Source organism: Macaca mulatta, chromosome 13 (genome assembly GCF_049350105.2).
Source record: "Macaca mulatta isolate MMU2019108-1 chromosome 13, T2T-MMU8v2.0, whole genome shotgun sequence".
In the NCBI taxonomy this organism is placed as follows: domain Eukaryota; kingdom Metazoa; phylum Chordata; class Mammalia; order Primates; family Cercopithecidae; genus Macaca; species Macaca mulatta.
Window position 1 is genome coordinate 82,341,052 of NC_133418.1, and position 18,889 is coordinate 82,359,940.

Consider the following 18,889-nt stretch of genomic DNA (forward strand, 5'->3'; position numbering starts at 1 on the left):
AGTTTCAAGAGGAGTTTTGCTCTTGTAGCCCAGGCTGGAGTGCAATGGCATGATCTTGGCTCACTACAACATCTGCCTCCCAGGTTCAAGCAATCTCAATCTCCTGCCTCAGCCTCCCCAGTAGCTGGGATTACAGGCACCTGCTACCATGCCTGGCTAATTTTTTGAATTTTTAGTAGAGACGGGTTTCACCATGTTGGCCAAGCTGGTCTTGAACTCCTGAACTTGGGTGATCTGTCTGCCTTGGCCTTCCAAAGTGCTGGGATTACAGGCGTGAGCCACCACACCCAGTCACCTTTCAGGTTTTTGAACTCGGGAATGCCCTGATGAAAATGGATGGAACTAAGAGCTCTCTGGTGGTCTTACTCAGAATTCATAGAGACAGGAAAGAACTGGAGTGCAAAGAGATGAGGCAGAAGGTTGTGGCAGCAATCCAGGCCCTGGAAACAGAGTGAGCAGAGTTCGACATTAGAAAACCTGATTCTAGCCTCTGCCAGGATGCTGCTGCTGGAGAAGCTTGGGCAAGTTACAGCCACATCTCTGAAGCTTTGTAACTTCGGAGGGGAGAAAAAAATGGGAGTAATTATTTGCTTTTTTTTTTTTTTTTCCTAGTTTCTGAAACTAGAAAACCTCTAGGTTCTTTCAACCTCTAAAATTCTACCTTTAAATTGTAATGCATTCCAAAGGTTTAGATATGAAGAGCCTAAATATCATCCTGAGTCTAGGAGAGAATTTAGATGTAATAATTCACAACATTATCTTCTCAAAGTACAAGGGAATAGAATTGGCTTTAAGAACGCTCTCTAAACCAGATTATATTGAGACAAGCCTATCATTTCTGCATCACTGTTTTCTTTGTTTAAGAAAATGATTTGGGTATTACTGCTGCAGCAGTGGTTGATGATATTAAAATCAAATAAAAATATTACTCTTGAAACAAATGAAATGATTTAAACCTATCTAAGAAATCTTATGAAAATATACCTAGGAGGCACACATTGTATTGTCATCAAATTAATTTGTTTTCTAAGCTCAAATTTAATTTAAAATGAGATATTTCTTCCACTGGTACAATCAACAGACAGTAGAGGGATTCTACAGAGAGAACACAGGAAATAAACCCTATAATAACGTTGGAGCAAACAACTGACACTATAGTTCTGTCTTCTATTGCTTGTGATGCTTCTAGAAAGTATTTTTTAACAGCTTCCTGATGAATTGGCTCTTGGTGTGAAGCCAGGCTCATCTCTGGCTCACATCTGCAAACTTTTCCCCATCCTCACGTCCTACAACAAATCCATCTTCAAGACCTGAAAAGTTCTTGGTCTCAGTGTTTCTCAGAACAGACCCTTCTTCATCCTCACAGACATGGGGTTGGGGATCCCATTCCTGGGTTACTGAAATGACCTTCTCCTTAGAATGACCCAAAGTGCAAAGGCATCTGCCTGTAATAAAGCTTTCATCAGGCCATTTCTGCTATTAAAACCTCCAGGGATTCCATAGATTATAGGATTCAATCTAAATGCTGCAGTTGAGATCTCCATTGTTTCAGTGGGCAAGTGCATTATACTTTTCATAGACTTTAAACCTCCACATTCGAGATTTTGCTACCAGGAATATTTTGTCCTTTCTCTGTACCAACTCATGGCCATCAGCACCTCCAGTTCTGTCTTGAAACTCACTTTCTTACGGATATTTTTCTTGTTTAGTATCTACTTAGATACTAAATAGCAAAGTAGCAGTATCTACCTAGTAGATACTAAATAGCAAAATAGATACTAAATAGCAAAGTATTTAGTAGATACTAAAGTAGCAAATAACTCGTTTTTGAGCTTTTAATCACGTTAAGTGCTCTTAAAATAAATTATCCAAGTCTGGGGATAAACAACTCACAGAGATTTTCATTCTTTAAGAAGCTACCCAGAGTGATTTTATTTTATGTGAGACAGCACTCACATTTTCAGTTGTCTGCCTTTTCACTAGGAATCCACTTAACCAGCGCAAAAGGACTCCGTTTGGTGACCTCTAGCGGGCACCGCACAATCTTACAAAATTATGAAAAGCGGAGGAGGGCAAAGAATAACCCTTCCCTTTAACCAGCCAGGTTACCCTGTGGTCAGATGACCGCATCTCACCCTACCCCACCCTTACTTTTTTTCTTCTAATATTTGTTTTGCATCTAACACGGTTCGCCTTACAACTCACCTGTCTCGCCTCCGGTGGGCTGGACTGCTGGTGTCGGGTGTCAGGTGAATGAATTGCTGGTAGCAGTTTCAAATCATCCCTGCCAAGTGGAACCCACTCTCTGGGCACGGACAAGAGCGCGGGATAGATCGCTCTGCGGAGCCTTCAGGGGGCTCTTCTCGCTCGGAGGTCCGGTGCTGCAGCCGGGTCAGGGGTCCGCGGGGGAAATCAAGATATTTTGAAAAGGAGGATGCAGACGAAGACCACGTGAAAGGCTGTTTTTGCCGGTGACAAGGGGTTCCTCCCCAGACTTTCATCCCACACTAAGGGCAGCATCTCGAGAGGGTCCAGACGTGCCACATGTAGGCGCCTTCTCAGGACACGCGCCCCAGAACGTGGGGGCCGGGTCAGGGGCCGCTCCCCTCCGCGGGCTGGCAGGCGGCACCAAGGCTGGGGGCTGGGGCGTGTAGCCGCCCTCGGAGCACGCGGTACGTGGGTCGCCCCGCGCGGCGGGAGGAAGAGCAAAGTCGGCAGGAAAAGCCGTGGCTGGGATGCCTTCCCTGAGAAATCCTTAGGGGCGATCTCAGAACGCGAGCTGGGCTCCGGACAGTTTCTGGAAAAAGCTCTCCAAACGCCGTCTGTCCCCGCACCCGAGTCCACACTGGGCTTTGAACCAGGGCTGTTAAAAGGGCCCTTAGGGACTGTCCAAGTCATCCCGATGGCCCGGGGCGGGACGCGGGAGCAGGCATCCCGGCCGCAGGGCTCCCCGCTCCCCCACCCTGTGGACCCCTCCCCGCCACTACGGGCGGGAGCGGAGGGGGAGGACGGCGTCACGAGGCCGGGAGGCCGAGGTCCAGGGCGGGGCGCCCGGGAATCCCAGCCCAAGCGAGCCGGGGAGGTGCGGGTGCGGGCGCGGGCGGGAAGCGGAGGGCGGCGCGGAGGGAGGTGAGCCGCGCGCGCGGAGCCGGCGGGCGAGGAGGAGGACGGCACAGAGGCCCCGCCCCCGCCGCCGCGAGCCGGCTCCTCGCCGCCTCCGAACCCGCTCACTTTGCCTCTTGCCTCTGGACGGCGGCGGGGCGGCCGCCGGATCCGCGGCCGCAGGGAGCGCGGGAGACGGGGAGCTATCCCGCCCCGGCGCCTCCATTCGGCGCCCGCACCCCTCAGGGGGTCGGCGCCGCGGCCTGGGAGAGGGCACCGGGGCCTCGGAGTGGGTAGCCCTCGGGCGCGAGGGGCGGCGGCGCGGACACAGCCGCGTTTCCAGCCGGTGGGGCGCAGCGCTGGCGCCGGCGGGGACTCCCCGGCCACCCGCAGGTACCGCGGGGCGGAGGGCGCGCCGCTAGCAGCGCCGCCTGCGCTGCCAGAGAGACTCGAGCCCAGGGATCCCCGGGCCAGCGGAAGGCAGGAGCGGAGCCCCGAGGGAGCGCGGGCCCCGACGGCGGGCTCCCCCGTCGGCCACGGGCAGGCAGGTCCCGCGTGGCGGCTGTGGGGGGAGCTGCAGCGGGGCCCTCGGGCCGAAGGTCCCCCGGGCGGCCAGCCATGACCTTCGGGCGCAGCGGGGCGGCCTCGGTGGTGCTGAACGTGGGCGGCGCCCGGTACTCGCTGTCCCGGGAGCTGCTGAAGGACTTCCCGCTGCGCCGCGTGAGCCGGCTGCACGGCTGCCGCTCCGAGCGCGACGTGCTCGAGGTGTGCGACGACTACGACCGCGAGCGCAACGAATACTTCTTCGACCGGCACTCGGAGGCCTTCGGCTTCATCCTGCTCTACGTGCGCGGCCACGGCAAGTTGCGGTTCGCGCCACGGATGTGCGAGCTCTCCTTCTACAACGAGATGATCTACTGGGGCCTAGAGGGCGCGCACCTCGAGTACTGCTGCCAGCGCCGCCTCGACGACCGCATGTCCGACACCTACACCTTCTACTCAGCGGACGAGCCGGGCGTGCTGGGCCGCGACGAGGCGCGCCCCGGCGGGGCCGAGGCGGCTCCCTCCAGGCGCTGGCTGGAGCGCATGCGGCGGACCTTCGAGGAGCCCACGTCGTCGCTGGCCGCGCAGATCCTGGCCAGCGTATCGGTGGTGTTCGTGATAGTGTCCATGGTTGTGCTGTGCGCCAGCACGTTGCCCGACTGGCGCAACGCAGCAGCCGACAACCGCAGCCTGGATGACCGGAGCAGGTACTCCGCCGGCCCTGGGAGGGAGCCCTCCGGGTAGGACGCACTGCTTCTCTGCCCGTCCCGTCCGTCCTGTCGCGTCTGTCCGTGCCGTCCGTCAGTCCCGTCTCCGTTCTGTCCGCCTCCGGGCGACCGAGCCAGCGGGGTGCGCGACCCAGCGAGGCCCCAGGCGTGGCCAACTACGGGACGGGTCGGTCCCCACTCCCACCGCGTTGTCCGGGGCATCAGCGGGTTCTGGCCCTTGCACTAGACGCACCTCTTGAGGGCGAAATCCCCAGGCATGGGGAGGGGCGTGTAGAGATAGACAAACGTCCCCTCTTTGTAGTTTACTTTTGAGCAGAGAGCAACCTGCTAATTAGATTTTTCTGAACTTTTATTGTTAGGGTTCAACAATTAAGCCTTGAACTAAGCGCAGTTTTAATTATTTGCCAATTTTTGGTAGTGTTTGGAAAGATGAATTCTTGTTATGGTGAAATGTGCACTCTCCACACATTCTATACACTCTGCCCCTGGCGTAGTATGTGCTGTAATGGAATTGTTATATTATAAAGGAGGTTAATTTACCGATAGACCCTCAATAATGAATGTCTGTGCCCTTTTCTCCCCCGCTTTCCTACAAAGTGTGGAGTTAGCAAAGCTCTTGTCCACCGTTTGGTATCAAAGATTCACACTGCGACTTTCAGAGGGTCTGTAGTATGGGAAGGGAAAAAACCATGACCTTGAGAGCAGAGAAAACTCTAAACTGTCCTAAATCCAGAAAACAGTATTTGGGTGATTTTTTTTTTTTTTTCACTTTACTAGGATGAATGGGAAAATATTGCAGTCTTTTCTTAGACTGTCTTACCTTTCAATGGTTATAGCACTCTCCTGTTTTTAGTACAAGTGAGCATATTCGGTGGGAGGAATAAGCAGACTAAGGGTGGACTTTCAAAGAAGACAGCCTTTTGGGGCACAGAACCCAAACTGCATATTATAGTTTATCTGTTTGACACTGTCTTAAGATCCTCCTTCCATTCTCTTTAAATTTAAGGTTGTGCTCTGTCATCTTTTCCTGATGGGCAGGTACATGTTCGGAATGGCGGTCTTGCTATTGCAGTGAATTACTTCTACATGATATTTTTCCCGTAGGGAGTAAGGATTTTTATACAAATCTAAGAAGTAAATAAAATTGTCTAGTACCACGGAGTCTATTATTTCTTCTTGACTTGAAATCCAAGATACATGCTTTGAAAGGAAATTCATTAGGAAACTCATTTTGTTTAGTGAATTAGGTTCTAACAGTTTTGAATTTACAGATAAGAATTACTTATTTGGTACTCCAACAATACAATGAAATTAATTTATTTACCTAAATAAATGCCCTTTTTTTTTTTTTTTTTTTTTTTTTTAAGGAGGGCGTTGGGAAAATGGACTTGAAATTTTTATTCTCTAGTAACTGTAGAATTCTAAGGTTAGTGAAGGTTTGAGCTACATTAGCAAAGGAAACAGGAGAATTGAATTATTATTAGTACAGATAAAGAGGGAGTTGACTGAGCTACTATATGAGCAAAACCAGTAAAATACCTCAAATATAATCTTAGGGGGAGGGAAGGTGTTTTAGGAGAGGGAAAGGGCCATATGGAGATCATTAATGTAAAGCATTTGTAAAGAAATGAGAGAAATGGATAGTAATTTTAGGGAGAGAAACACAAGAAACAAAAAAGGGAAGACACAGAGATGGAAAAGAGGGAGACTGCAAAATAAGTGAAGGGAGAAAGGAAAAGTAATGCTTATTTGTGTATATGTATTTTATGTATGTGTATAATTATTCAAGTCAGAGCTGTTTCCTAGATACTTAGATATTTCAAGCAAAAGCATGTTTTTCTTGGCTTAATGGCCCAGTTTTAGCTTCTCTGAGTGTAGGTATATGAAAACCAATATCTGCAATCCCAAACAGATAAACTGCAGAATGGCTGAATGAGGATGCTGCTTATTACAGAGGAAGCTCCCTCTGCCCTCCAACAGAGAGGGCCCTTAAGCTGTCACTTTACATATAGTCGCTAAAACCCTGCTTGCTTGTGGTTGCTGAGATTAGTCTTTCCAAAACATCATTCTCATTATTTGACTATATTTCGCATCTGCCAAATAAAGCCAAAACTTCTTTCTTGGCCTTCAAAGCTCTTTACAGTTTGATGACAACCTGCCGTTCTTGACTTACTCCATCATAGTTTGCAAACATCTTTTGAGTATCTGCTATGTTCAAGGTACTGCTGGTGTTCCAAATATTGTAACTTTCTGTTGTAAAGAAAAGCTGGTGTCAAGTTGGTGATGTAGGAATCAGAGGCACAATTGATTTCTGAGAGTTCAGTTGTTTGGAGAAGGCCTTTAAGGTGATGGAGGATGGAAACAAACCATGGTTGGAAGGTTGCAGAGGTTGTGCACTGCCCAAACTAGCAGGGAGTGTCATTTATTTTATTTTATTTTATTTTTTGCATTTTTGGTAGAGATGGGCTTTCTCCATGTTGGTCAGGCTGGTCTCAAACTCCTGACCTCAGGTGATCCGCCCGGGTCGGCCTTCCAAAGTGCTGGGATTACAGGTGTGAGCCACCACACCTGGCCAGGGAGTGTCATTTATATAAATTCTAGTTAATGCAACCTGCACAACCATGTGCGCCCTGCCTCGGAACAAAATAAAGAGATTTTTTTAGGATAAAAGGAACATCATGGGCATGAAACTTGTATATGATGTTTGTGGAAGCTTGAGTCCAGTGATGGAGTGAGAGGTGGATAGAGAGCAGATGATAGAAGGCCTTGAATTCCAGGGAGAATAATTTTATTTTACTGGCAGTGGCTAGCCCTTGGCCAGTTTTGTGTTTGGGGTAAATGGGTTATGCATATAAAGTAGTGCATGAGGTGCATGTGTTCTGTGATTTGGAGAGAGGGAAGATTGTACACAAGAAGATGAGTTGGAAATCTTCCCAGAGTGAGGGGATGAGAGCTTGGATGGCTTTGTGGTGGTGGAGAAATGGAGAAACAACAACTCTGGAAAATACAAGGAGAGTCAAAGTTAATCCAGGGCATTGGAAGGACACAGGCCTCAGGGACTGATGAAGTGGACTTCCCAGGAGTTAAGAGTATCGCCTGCCTCTTGCAGTCTTCATTTGTCCAGCCTGGCCTGCTTACTTGTTCCTGAGCCACACAAATGTCCCTTACTGTGCAATGCCTAGCTGCTGAAATTGGATTATTCATCAAGCCCAGTTCAGATTCTATTCCTCTCTTGAAGCATTTACTGATTACCCTAGTAGATGTGATGTTTCCTCCTGAACTCCTTAAGGAATTGCTTATTTGTACTATTTATTTGGCATCTATGATATCCTTCTTAGCATGGGGGTTATACTTTCATATAAACATGTCCCAGCTCTTAAGCTAGATTAGATAAAAAGCCCTAGAAGGCAGGTAAATTCTCTTGTACTGTTTCTCATTAAAACATCTTTTATTTTGTATTTTTGTTGATTGATTGAGAAGAGATCTAACTCTGTCACCCAGGCCAGAGTGCAGTGGTGCGATCATAGCCCACTGCAGCCTAGAACTCCTGGACTCAGGTGATTCTCCCACCTCAGCCTCAGAGTAGCTGGGACCACAGGCATGAGCCACCATGCCCCGTGAATTAAGAACATTTTTTGTAGAGATGGGGTCTTACAGTCCAGGCACGGTGACTCACTCCTGTAATCCCAGCACTTTGGGAGGCCGAGGTGGGTGGATCACAAGGTCAGGCCTTCGAGATGGGGTCTTACTGTGCTGCCCAGACCTGTCTTGAACTCCTGGCTTCAAGCAATCCTGCCACCTTGGCCTCCCAAAATGTTGGGATTACAGGTGTGAGCCACTGTGCCCAGCTGAAATACTAGGAAATAATTCTTAGTACTTGCCAGAGTTGTCATTTCTCCTCCATTTCTCCACTACCACAAAAATTGCTATTCAGGAACCATAAGTGTCTATTGTGTATATAACATTTCAAAACATAACCTTCCAGAACTGTATCTTCTATTGTATAGTTTAAAATGCTGTTTGGTATCTGGGTGTGGTAGTTCACGCCTGTAATCCCAGCACTTTGGGAGGCCGAGGCAGGTGGATCACCTGAGGTCGGGCGTTCAAGACCAGCCTGACCAACATGGATAAACCCCGTGTCTACTAAAAATACAAAATTAGCTGGGGTGGTGGCGCGTGCCTGTAATCCCAGCTATCCAGGAGGCTGCGGCAGGAGGATTGCTTGAACTAGGGAGGCGGAGATTGTGGTGAGCTGAGATTGCACCATTGCACTCCAGCCTGGGCAAAAAGAGTGAAACTCCATCTCAAAAATAAAATAAAATGAAATAGAATAAAATAGAATATAGAATAGAATAGAATAGAATAGAATAGAATACAATACAATACAATACAATACAATACAATACAATACAATACAATACAATACAATACAATACAATACAATACAATACAATACAATACAATACAATACAATACAATACAATATGTTTGGGGCCGGGCATGGTGGCTCACGCCTGTAATCCCAGCATTTTGGGAGGCCGAGGCAGGTGGATCACCTGAGGTCAGGAGTTCAAGGCCAACCTGGCCAACGTGGTGAAACCCCGTCTCTACAAAAATACAAAAATTAGCTGGGCGTGATGGCGGGTGTCTGTAATCCCAGCTACTTGGGAGGCTGAGGTGGGAGAATCGCTTGAACCTGGGAGGGGGAAGTTACAGTAAGCCGAGATGGCACCATTGCACTCCAGCCTGGGTGACAGAGAGACTCTGTCTCCAAAAAAAAAAAAAAGCTGTTTGGGGTCAAGCAGTGGGCTTTAGTTGCCAGAACTCTCAGTTGAAGCAGACAGAATCCTGTGCTAGAGTAAGAAAAAGGTCTATCAGGCCGAGCTCAGTGGCTCACCTGTGTAATTCCAGCTCTTTGGGAGGCCGAGCTTGGCAGGTGGATCACCTGAGGTCAGGAGTTCAAGACCAACCTGGCCAACATGGTGAAACCCCGTCTCTACTAAAAATACAAAAATTAGCCAAGTGTGGTCGTGTCTGCCTGTAATTGCAGCTACTCGGGAGACTGAGGGAGGAGAATCGCTTGCATCAGGGAGGGAGAGGTTGCAGCGAGCCGAGATTGCACCACTGCACTCCTGCCTGGGCGATAAAGTGAGACTCAGTCTCAAAAAAAAAAAGAAAAGAAAAAGAAAAAGGTCTATCAGGAAACAGCCTATAGTCCCAGCTACTCCAGAGACTGAGGTGGGAGGATCACCTGAGCCCAGGAGTTGAAGGCTGCAGTGAACTATGATTGCACAACTGCACTCCAGCCTAGGCAGCAGGGAGACCCTGTCTCAAAACAAAACAACAATAAAAAAATCAAGAAACTTAATGGTACTTAATGGTATCAAGTACTTAATGGTACAAAAGGAATAAAGATAAGAAGATGGTTTACTTTTATGAACCTCTGAAATTTTGGCACAGTGCACAATCTGAAGTTTGGAAGAAATCTTAGGTCTTCCAAATCAATAATTTATAACTTTTTATGTATGAGGATAATCCTTTTAAATTGATCTGTTTAGATCGTTAATAATCATATAAGAATGGTTCAAAATCTAAAAGCTACAAAGCTAAGCCTTTCTCAACTTTCCCAGCCATTCAGTTCTTTTCCCTAGATGTAACCAAAGTTACTAGTTTTTGGTTTGTCATTTTTGTATCTTTACATATATTGAGGAGTCATTTATCTTGCTTTTAAAAATAAGATATCTATACCTTTTTCTCATTTTGTCAATGACTTTCTTAGTTTGAAGATTAAAAAAAATATTAAGGTTGCAGTGAGGTGAGCTAATGCCACTGCACTCCAGCCTGAGTGACAGCGCAAGACTCCATCTCAAAAAAAAAACAAAAAAAAACAAAAAAAAAGAAATTAGCTCTTTTTATGATGTGAGTTGCAAATACTTTGTTTTCTAATTTAGGACCCCATTAAAAGAAAACTGCAATTGCCTAAAACATAGTAGCTGCACTTTTACCATCTATTTGTTGAGAAAAAATGCATAATGATTAAAAAAAAAATTGTGAGCCGGGCGTGGTGGCTCATGCCTATAATCCCAGCACTTTGGGAGGCCGAGGCAGGTGGATCATGAGGTCAGGAGATCGAGACCATTCTGGCTAACACGGTGAAACCCCATCTCTATAAAAAATATAAAAAATTAGCCAGGCATGGTGGCGGGCACCTGTAGTCCTATTTACTCGGGAGGCTGAGGCAGGAGAATGGTGTGAACCCGGGAAGCGGAGCTTGCAGTGAGCAGAGATCACGCCACTGCACTCCAACCCGGGCAACAGAGCGAGACTCTGTCAAAAAAAAAAAAAGCCTGCACTCAGGCTGGAATGCAGTGGCACGATCTCAGCTCACTGCAACCTCTGCCTCCTGGGTTCAAGTGATTCTCCTGCCTCAGCCTCCCAACTAGCTGGGATTACAGGCGTCCACCACCACGCCTGGCTAATTTTTGTGTTTTTAGTAGAGACGGGGTTTCACCATATTGGCCAGGCCGGTCTCAAACTCCTGACCTCGTGATCCACCTGCCTCAGCCTCCCAGAAGTGCTGGGATTACAGGAGTGAGCCACCATGCCCGACCAATAATTGTGAATTCTAACCATTCATCAACTCTTGAGCTCCTGTGATCGTGCCAGGTGCTGTGCCAGACACTATGGGCACAGAGGTTCCTACAAAGGATTCCTGCTATCATGGAGCTGGGTAGTTAGTGGTGATAGTAGCAGACAGCACAGTAAGCAAATAAGAAGAATTTCAGATTGTGAAAGGTGATGTGAGTTGAGTCCTGAGTGTAAGAAAGAGGCAGCCTTGGGAAGAGGGAAGGGAGTGTTCTGGGAAGAGGGAGCAGCTAATGCAAAGATGCCACTGAGATGGCAATGGACTGGGCTTGTCTACTGGACAGAAGGAAGGCCCATGTGGGCTATAGTTTGTTCTAAGGGTAGATGAAGTTGGAAGGCAATGGGGCCTATCAGGCAGGGCCTATGTGCCATGGGAAGGAGTTTGGATTTTCTTCCAAGTGTGACAGGGAGGCCTTTGGAAGGTTTTAAGCAGAGAAAAACTATGATATGTGTTTTAAAAACACCACTGGGTAGAGAATGAAGGGAGGGTCAACAGCAGATGTGGAGAGACCTGGCAGCTGAGAGCAAGTGGACCTTGATCTAAGGGAATAGCAGTGGATACAGTGAGAAGTGACTGGATTCAGGTGAATTATGTGGGTGTTATTGTCATTAATGACAGCTCACCTACCAGGACTAGGAGAGTGTGTGAGATATTTATTGTGTGAAGCTGTGCTAGGGCCTATAGGCATTGGGGTCCCTCTCGCTTGACTACTTTGACTCACACACAATAAGCCTGAATCCAGTTCTTTTTCTACAGGATCTGCTTCCCATTTGGGGATATTGTGGGGAGGAGACTCTGGAAGAGGAATCTCCAGCATGTTGGTGGGAGAAGGATCGTAGACGTCTTTCCTTACTTTACAACTGAGTTTAGTCCTCATTGAGAGGACTGTCTCAGCTGTTAAAGATAATAGTGAACTCATTGACAATCTCCCTTGATAAACAACTTTAGTAACGAATTAATCTTAGAATGGTGATGTTCTTAATGTTTTACCTGATTATTAAGATAAACTAGATTTTTCAGGCAGTTTGCCTTCTAGTAACATCTGAGTATTATTCTGACACTGCCAAGGAGATTAATGTACTTTTTGGCATTTTAACATATAGACAAGTTGTTTTTTAAAATGACTAAGCATTTGCTGGGCATGGTGGCTCATGCCTGTAATCCCAGCACTCTGGGAGGCCGAGGTGGGTGGATCACGAGGTCAGGAGATCGAGACCATCCTGGCTAACACGGTGAAACCCCATCTCTGCTAAAAATACAAAAACAAAATTTGGCGGGTGCCTGTAGTCCCAGCTTCTCGGGAGGCTGAGGCGGGAGAATGGTGTGAACCCAGGAGGCGGAGCTTGCAGTGAGCCGAGATTGCACCACTGCACTCCAGCCTGGGTGACAGATCGAGACTCCGAGACTCCGTCTCAAAACAAACAAACAAACAAAAAGATGCTCTTTGCTGGCTGGCTTTGAGAAGTTGTGACTTCTGAAAGGTCAGTTATAAAGTAGTGGTCCCTTTTATTTTTGGGTCCCTTTTGCCTAGACTTTGGCCCCTCAGTCAGTCTCAGCTGAAGTGTTCTTGTTTGAGATTTAAAGCTCTTTAGCAGGCAAAGTCTTGCTGTAATTTTGATCTGCTCTTTAGAAATTTTTTTCTAAAAGTTGCTTCATGTTGGAATTTGATCTTTAATTGGTATTGCTTTGTGTTGTGGTGGTGAGAATTTGAGGAGATTTTAAAAATGTTAAAATTTCTTGTAGTGTTATTTTAATCCTCAGTTAAAAAAATTAAATGATCAAAGTGAAACTCCAGGTGATGGAAATTTAAATTTCAATTATATTATTTCGATCGCCTTTCAGTTCAATACTGTATAAATCCAATAGGTTTTAAGTATTTAAAAATAAAAAGTAATATTTGAAACTGAAGATGAAAGTCTTAGTGCTTTTACTGTGCAGATAAGGTGGATATTTTCAGAAGTCAGTAATTACTAGATCTCTGATAGGATTCAACATAACGCAGAACCTAAGTTAAATTCTGTTCTTTCACAGTAGACTGTTTCTTTTAATGTGTACAGGCTGCTGCCAATTTTAGAATTCAGTGGAAACTTTCTTTTGTCAGTGCCCTTTCTGTAACCAAAGTGCTTTTTTTTTTTTCCTACTTTTTGGTAAGCAAGTTATTTTCAACATTATTCTTTTTATATTTGTAAAATTAAAACTTTCTTCACTGGAAAAAAAAGTGTTAAAATGTGAAAAGTTAACTTGCCCCGTCTCTTCAATCCCATCACCCAGTTTCTGGGTATTCTTTGAGAAACTTTCCATTAACATATTAACATATATACACATGTGCATGTACACACACACACACACAAACACATGCAAGTATATACAATTACATATATGTACACATACAGATTTTCTCTTTTATTATTTATTTATTCAGATGGAGTCTCGCTCTGTTGCCAGGCTGGAGTGCAGTGGCACGACCTCGGCTCACTGCAACCTCTTCCTCCTGGGTTCAAGCAATTCTCCTGCCTCAGCCTCCCGAGTAGCTGGGACTATAGGCGTGCACCACCATGTCCAGCTAATTTTTGTATTTTTAGTAGAGATGGAGTTTCACCATGTTGGCCAGGCTGGTCTCAAACTCCTGACCTCAGGTGATCCACCTGCCTTGGCCTCCCAAAATGCTAGGATTACAGGCGTGAGCGACAGCGCCCAGATTTTCTCTTTTAAATATATAATTGGGATTGTTCTATGATCTTGTTCAGCAATTGGCCTTTTTTACTTAATGATACATTTTGAAACTCTTTTCATGCCAGGGGCGGAGGCTTAGGCCTGTAGTCCTAGCACTTTGGGACGCCTGAGGCGAGAGGATCACTTGAGCTCAGGGGTTCGAGACCAGCCTGGGCAACATGGCAAAATCCTGTCTCTACAAAATTTAGCCAGGTGTGGTGACATGCTCCTGTAATCCCAGCTACTCAGGAGTCTGAGGTAGGAGGCTCACTTGAGTCCAGAAGGTTGAGGCTGCAGTGAGCCGTGATAACAGCAGTGCTCTTCAGCTTGGGTGACAGAGCAAGACCCTGTCTCAAAAAGAAAGAAAAAAAAGAAACTATTTTCATATTAGTTCTTATCGATCTCCCCCATTCTTTAAATATTTGTATGGGACTCCATTGCATGGATGGGCCATAATTCATTTAATAAATGTCTCTTCTGATGATAATAGTAATGATTGTAACAGTCAATATTTATTGACTACTGACATGTGTTTTGTCATCTAAGTCTCATTACAGTCCTATGAAGTAGTGCTGTTACCCAGTTTTATGCCTGAGATTAGGTAGTTTATCCAAAATGTCCAGACTCACATAGTGGGTCAGTGGCGCCCTGGGCTCTGATTCCCATGCCCCCACCTATTCTGCTGAGAAATGTTTAGTTTGATACTAATTTTTCAAAAGGGCAAACATTGGCGCAGAGCACAATCTTTTCCATATATCCTTGCAAATTGGTGTGAGTATATATTTAGGCTAAATTCCAAAGTGGAAAATAGCTGAGTTAAAAGGATTGTGCTTTGAACATTTTTTGATAGATACTGCCAAGTTTCCCTCTAAAATATGAAAGTCAGAACTATTCTTTATTAATAATAATAACCATCATCATATGCAGTTAGTAATGAATAGGATTCTATATTAATTAATAACACATTTAATAGCACATTTAATAGCAAACATCTGGAAATAACATAATTAAAAAATAGAACAGCTGTTTTTTTATTTTTATTTTTTTCGAGACAGGGTCTTGCTCTGTCACCCAGGCTGGAGTGCAATGGTACGATCTCCTCTCACTGCAATCTCTGCCTCCCTGGCTCTGGTGATCCTCCCACCTTAGCCTCCCAAGTAGCTGGGACTACAGGCACACAACACCATGCCCGGCTAATTTTTGTATTTTTTGTAGAGATGGGAGCTTGCTGTGTTGCGCGGGCTGGTCTTGAACTCCTGGACTTGGGAGTGATCCATGTACCTCCATCTCCCAAAGTGTTGGGATTACAGGTGTGAGCCACTGTGCCTGGCCTAGAATAGCTTTATTGAGATACAATTCACATACCATAACATTCAGTGGTTTTTGGGATATTTTTACCAGATTGTGCAACCATCACCACGCACAGTGTTTTTTTTCTTTTTTTTTTTTTTGAGATGGAGTCTCGCTCAGTTGCCCAGGCTAGAGTGCAGTGGTGTAATCTTGGCTCACTGCAACCTCAGCCTCCTGGGTTCAAGCGATTCTTGTGCCTCAGCCTCCCGAGTAGCTGGGATTACAGGCGTGTACCACCATGCCCAGACCCAGCTAATTTTTGTATTTTCAGTAGAGACAGGATTTCACCATGTTGCCTAGGCTGGTCTCGACCTCCTGACCTCATGATCCACCTACCTTGGCCTCCCAAAGTGCTGGGATTACAGGTGTGAACCACTGCACATGGCCTACTGCCTGGCTAATTTTTACATTTTTTTTGTAGAGACAAGGTCTCTCTGTGTTTCCATTCTGGTCTTGAACTCCTGGCCTCAAGCAGTTCTCCTGCCTTGGCCTCCCAAAGTGTTGGGATTATAGGCCTGAACCACTAAGCCCGATCTGTAGGTTCTATTATTAAAAATCAATTGCAAGTTGGTTTTATGGCTCCCTATTCATGTATTCATTAAATTCAACAAACATTTATTGAGCAACAACTATGTATTTAGGACTGTTCTAGGTGTTGGGGATATAGCAGTGAATAAAACAAAGTCCTTGCTTTCAATGACCACCTATTCTAATATGTCTGTAACACTGTAGTCCCAGCTGTTTGGGAGGCTGAGGCAGGAAGTTTGTTTGAGTCCAGGAGTTTGAAGCCAGCCTGGGCAACATAGTGAGATCCCATCTCAAAAGAAAAAACACAGTGTAATTTATCTTTCATGGGATTAGAAAAAAACAACAACAACAAGAAAAACCAAGGGTGATAAGTGTTATGAAGTAATAGGTCAGAATAAGGGGTGTGCAGAGTGTAAGTGTGTGCCATGATTAGGAAAGGCCTCTGTCATAGGTGATGCCTGAATAAGGTCCTGGAGGGATGCAGGAGGCACCTGGGAAGATAGCTGGGTGAGAGAGTTTTAAGCATAGAGAAGAGGAAGCACAAACCAATCCCCAAGGCGGACATGTCTTTGGTCAACTGGAGCAACAGGAAGGAAACCGAGAGAGGTGAGAATGGTGGGGAATTGGCGGGGAAGGCAGGGGTTTGTAGCTCATGAAGCGCCTTATAGATGCACCGACTAAAAGGATTTAGGTTTGTTTTCTTTTTGCTATTTGGTAAGGATTTTAGATTTACATCTGAATGTGGGTTTTGAGGAGAAGAGAGAATTTGGCTTAATTTTAAAAGATCACTTTGGTCTGCGTGTGGAGTGTAGACTCCAGGGTCCTGCAAGGGCGGAGCCAGTGAGGCCAGTTAGGACTGCAGTAAGAGATGCAGGGTGGGTTTCCTGGCTAGCTCACAAAGCCTCTGGTACTGGTATTTGGTTACTCCTGGATGGTCAAGGACTTCCTTGAGTCCTGGGTTCGGACAGCTAAAGGTCCTGTTGGTCCAGGCTGTGGTGTCAGGGTTTCCCTTTTTCTGGGTAAAGATATTGTTATAATCAGCCAAGTGAGCCTCAGCCTCATGGTATGACAAGGGTCTCTACTCATCCCCCACACACTTTGTTGCAGGACTAGTGGGAGTCTGGAGCTGGGGTGGGCAGACTATAACCTGCGGACGAACTCACGCCTACTGCCTGGTTTTTGTGCAGCCCCTGAAGTATGAAATAATAGATTTTGGAGGGGCGCGGTGGCTCATGCCTGAAATCCCAGCACTTTGGGAGGCTGAGGCGGGCAGATCACCTGAGGTCAGGAGTTCGAGACCAGCCTGGCCAACATGGCAAAACCCTGTCTCTACTAAAACTACAAAACTTAGCCAGGCGTGGTGGTGCATGCCTGTAATCCCAGCTACTAGGGAGACTGAGGCACAAGAATTGCTTGAACCCAGGCGGAAGCTGCAGTGGGCCAAGATCACGCCACTGCACTCTAGCCTGGGGAACAGAGCAAGACTCCATCTCAAAGAAAAAAAATAGGATTTTACTTTTTTTTTTTTTTTTTTTTAAGACGGGGTCTCAATATGCTGCCTAGGCTCGTCTTGAACTCGAGCTTAAAGGCTCTTCCTGTCTCAGCCTTACGAGTAGTTATGGTTCTTACATTTTGTAACTGTTGAAAAAAAATTGAAAGACTATTTTGTGACTTGTGAACATTACATGACATTCAAATTTTAGTGTCCATAAATAAAGTTTTATTGGAACACAGCCATACTCATTCTTTTACATATTGTTTATGGCAGCTTTCCTACTACTTTGGCAGAGGTGGGTAGTTGCAATAGAAACTGTATGGCCTGAAAAGTCTAAAACATTTACTATCTGGCCCTTTATAGGAAACATTTGCCAACCCCTAGTTTAGAATGGTGGTGCCGCCCAGGCCTGGACTTACACTTTACCACCGTCTAGCTGCAGGACCTCAGGCATGCTCCTTCCCTAAGGCTGAGTTTGCTTGTCTGTAAGATGGGGCGAACGAGAGTACCTGTGTTATTTGGTGGCTTCCAGGTTCAGGAAGTGATGCCTGATTCTTGTCTTCTAACCACTCATGCTAAATGCGCTTGGATCCCACTGAGGACCACCCTGACTTACACAGTGTTCTGTGTCCCCAAAGTACTAAACAATAGTTAGAACTTATTATTTGATCATGATAGTTCTGGTAGAACAGGGGCTTTTATGGTTGGTGTGGGAAATCAAGTATTTAGAAGTTAAGGACTATCTGTATGTGTTTTTGTTTGTTTGTTTTTGTTTTTTAAATTTGAGACAGAGTCTTGCTCTGTCACCCAGGCTGGAGTGCAATGGTGCAATCTTGGCTCACTGCAACCTCCACCTCCTGGGTTCAAGCGATTCTTGTGCTTCAGCCTCCCGAGTAGGTGGGGTTACAGACATGTGCCAACACGCCTGACTAATTTTTGTTATTTTTAGTAGAGACAGGGTTTCACCATGTTGCCCAGGCAGGTCTCAAAGTCCTGGCCTCAAGTGATTTGCCCGCCTTGGCCTCCCAAAAGTGCTGGGATTACAGGCGTGAGTCACCCCACCTGGCTGATTTGTGTTAATTTCAGAGATGCTTAACCCTGATTTATACCACTCCCTTTTCTTTTCTTTTCTTTTCTTTTCTTTTCTTTTCTTTTCTTTTCTTTTCTTTTCTTTCCTTCTCCTTTCTTTCTTTTCTCTCCTTCCTTCCTTCCTTCCTTCCTTCCTTCCTTCCTTCCTTCCTTCCTTCCTTCCTTCCTTCCTTCTTTCCTCTCTCTTTTTTTTTTTTTGAGACAGGGTCTCATTTTGTCACCCAGACTGAAGTGCAGTGGTGCTATCTTGGCTCACTGCAGCCTCAACCTACCGAGCTCAAGCAACCCTCTCGCCTCAGCCCTCCAAGTAACTGGGACTGCAAACATGCACCACCATGCCCAGCTAATTTTTTTGAATTTTTGTAGAGATGGGGTTTTGCTCAGTTGCCCAGAACTGGTCTTGAACTCCCGAGCTCAAAGGATTTGCCCACCTTGGCCTCCCAAAGTGTTGGGATTACAGGTGTGAGTCACTGAGCCTGGCTATTCCACTCATATGATGATATGCCTGAGCTCCACCTTAGATAATACCAGGATTCACTACTTGGAGGTGATTGTGAGATGACAAGGTACTTCTGGGTTCTAGTAAGTGCTTTATTCTTTGTATCTATCCTAGAGAAAGAAAGTTTAGCTATCCTTGACTCTGACTTAGTAAATCTGGTGGCTGGTGAGGCAATGGGTGATCAAAAGTGGGATTCA

General features: G+C 46.0%; 1 protein-coding gene across 2 annotated transcripts in view; it reads left to right on the forward strand.

Annotated features, from left to right (window-relative positions):
• The first annotated feature begins 3,229 nt into the window (after positions 1-3,229).
• KCNG3 (potassium voltage-gated channel modifier subfamily G member 3) overlaps positions 3,230-18,889 on the forward strand; it is a 56,780-nt gene continuing 41,120 nt past the window's right edge. Inside the window, exon 1 of one of the 2 annotated variants that reach the window (XM_015112213.3) lies at positions 3,230-4,385. In XM_015112213.3, coding sequence (XP_014967699.1) covers positions 3,721-4,385 — 665 coding nt within the window. In that variant the 5' untranslated portion in view covers positions 3,230-3,720. The remainder of the gene's footprint in view (positions 4,386-18,889) is intronic. The other variant, NM_001261485.1, reaches the window with a different exon arrangement.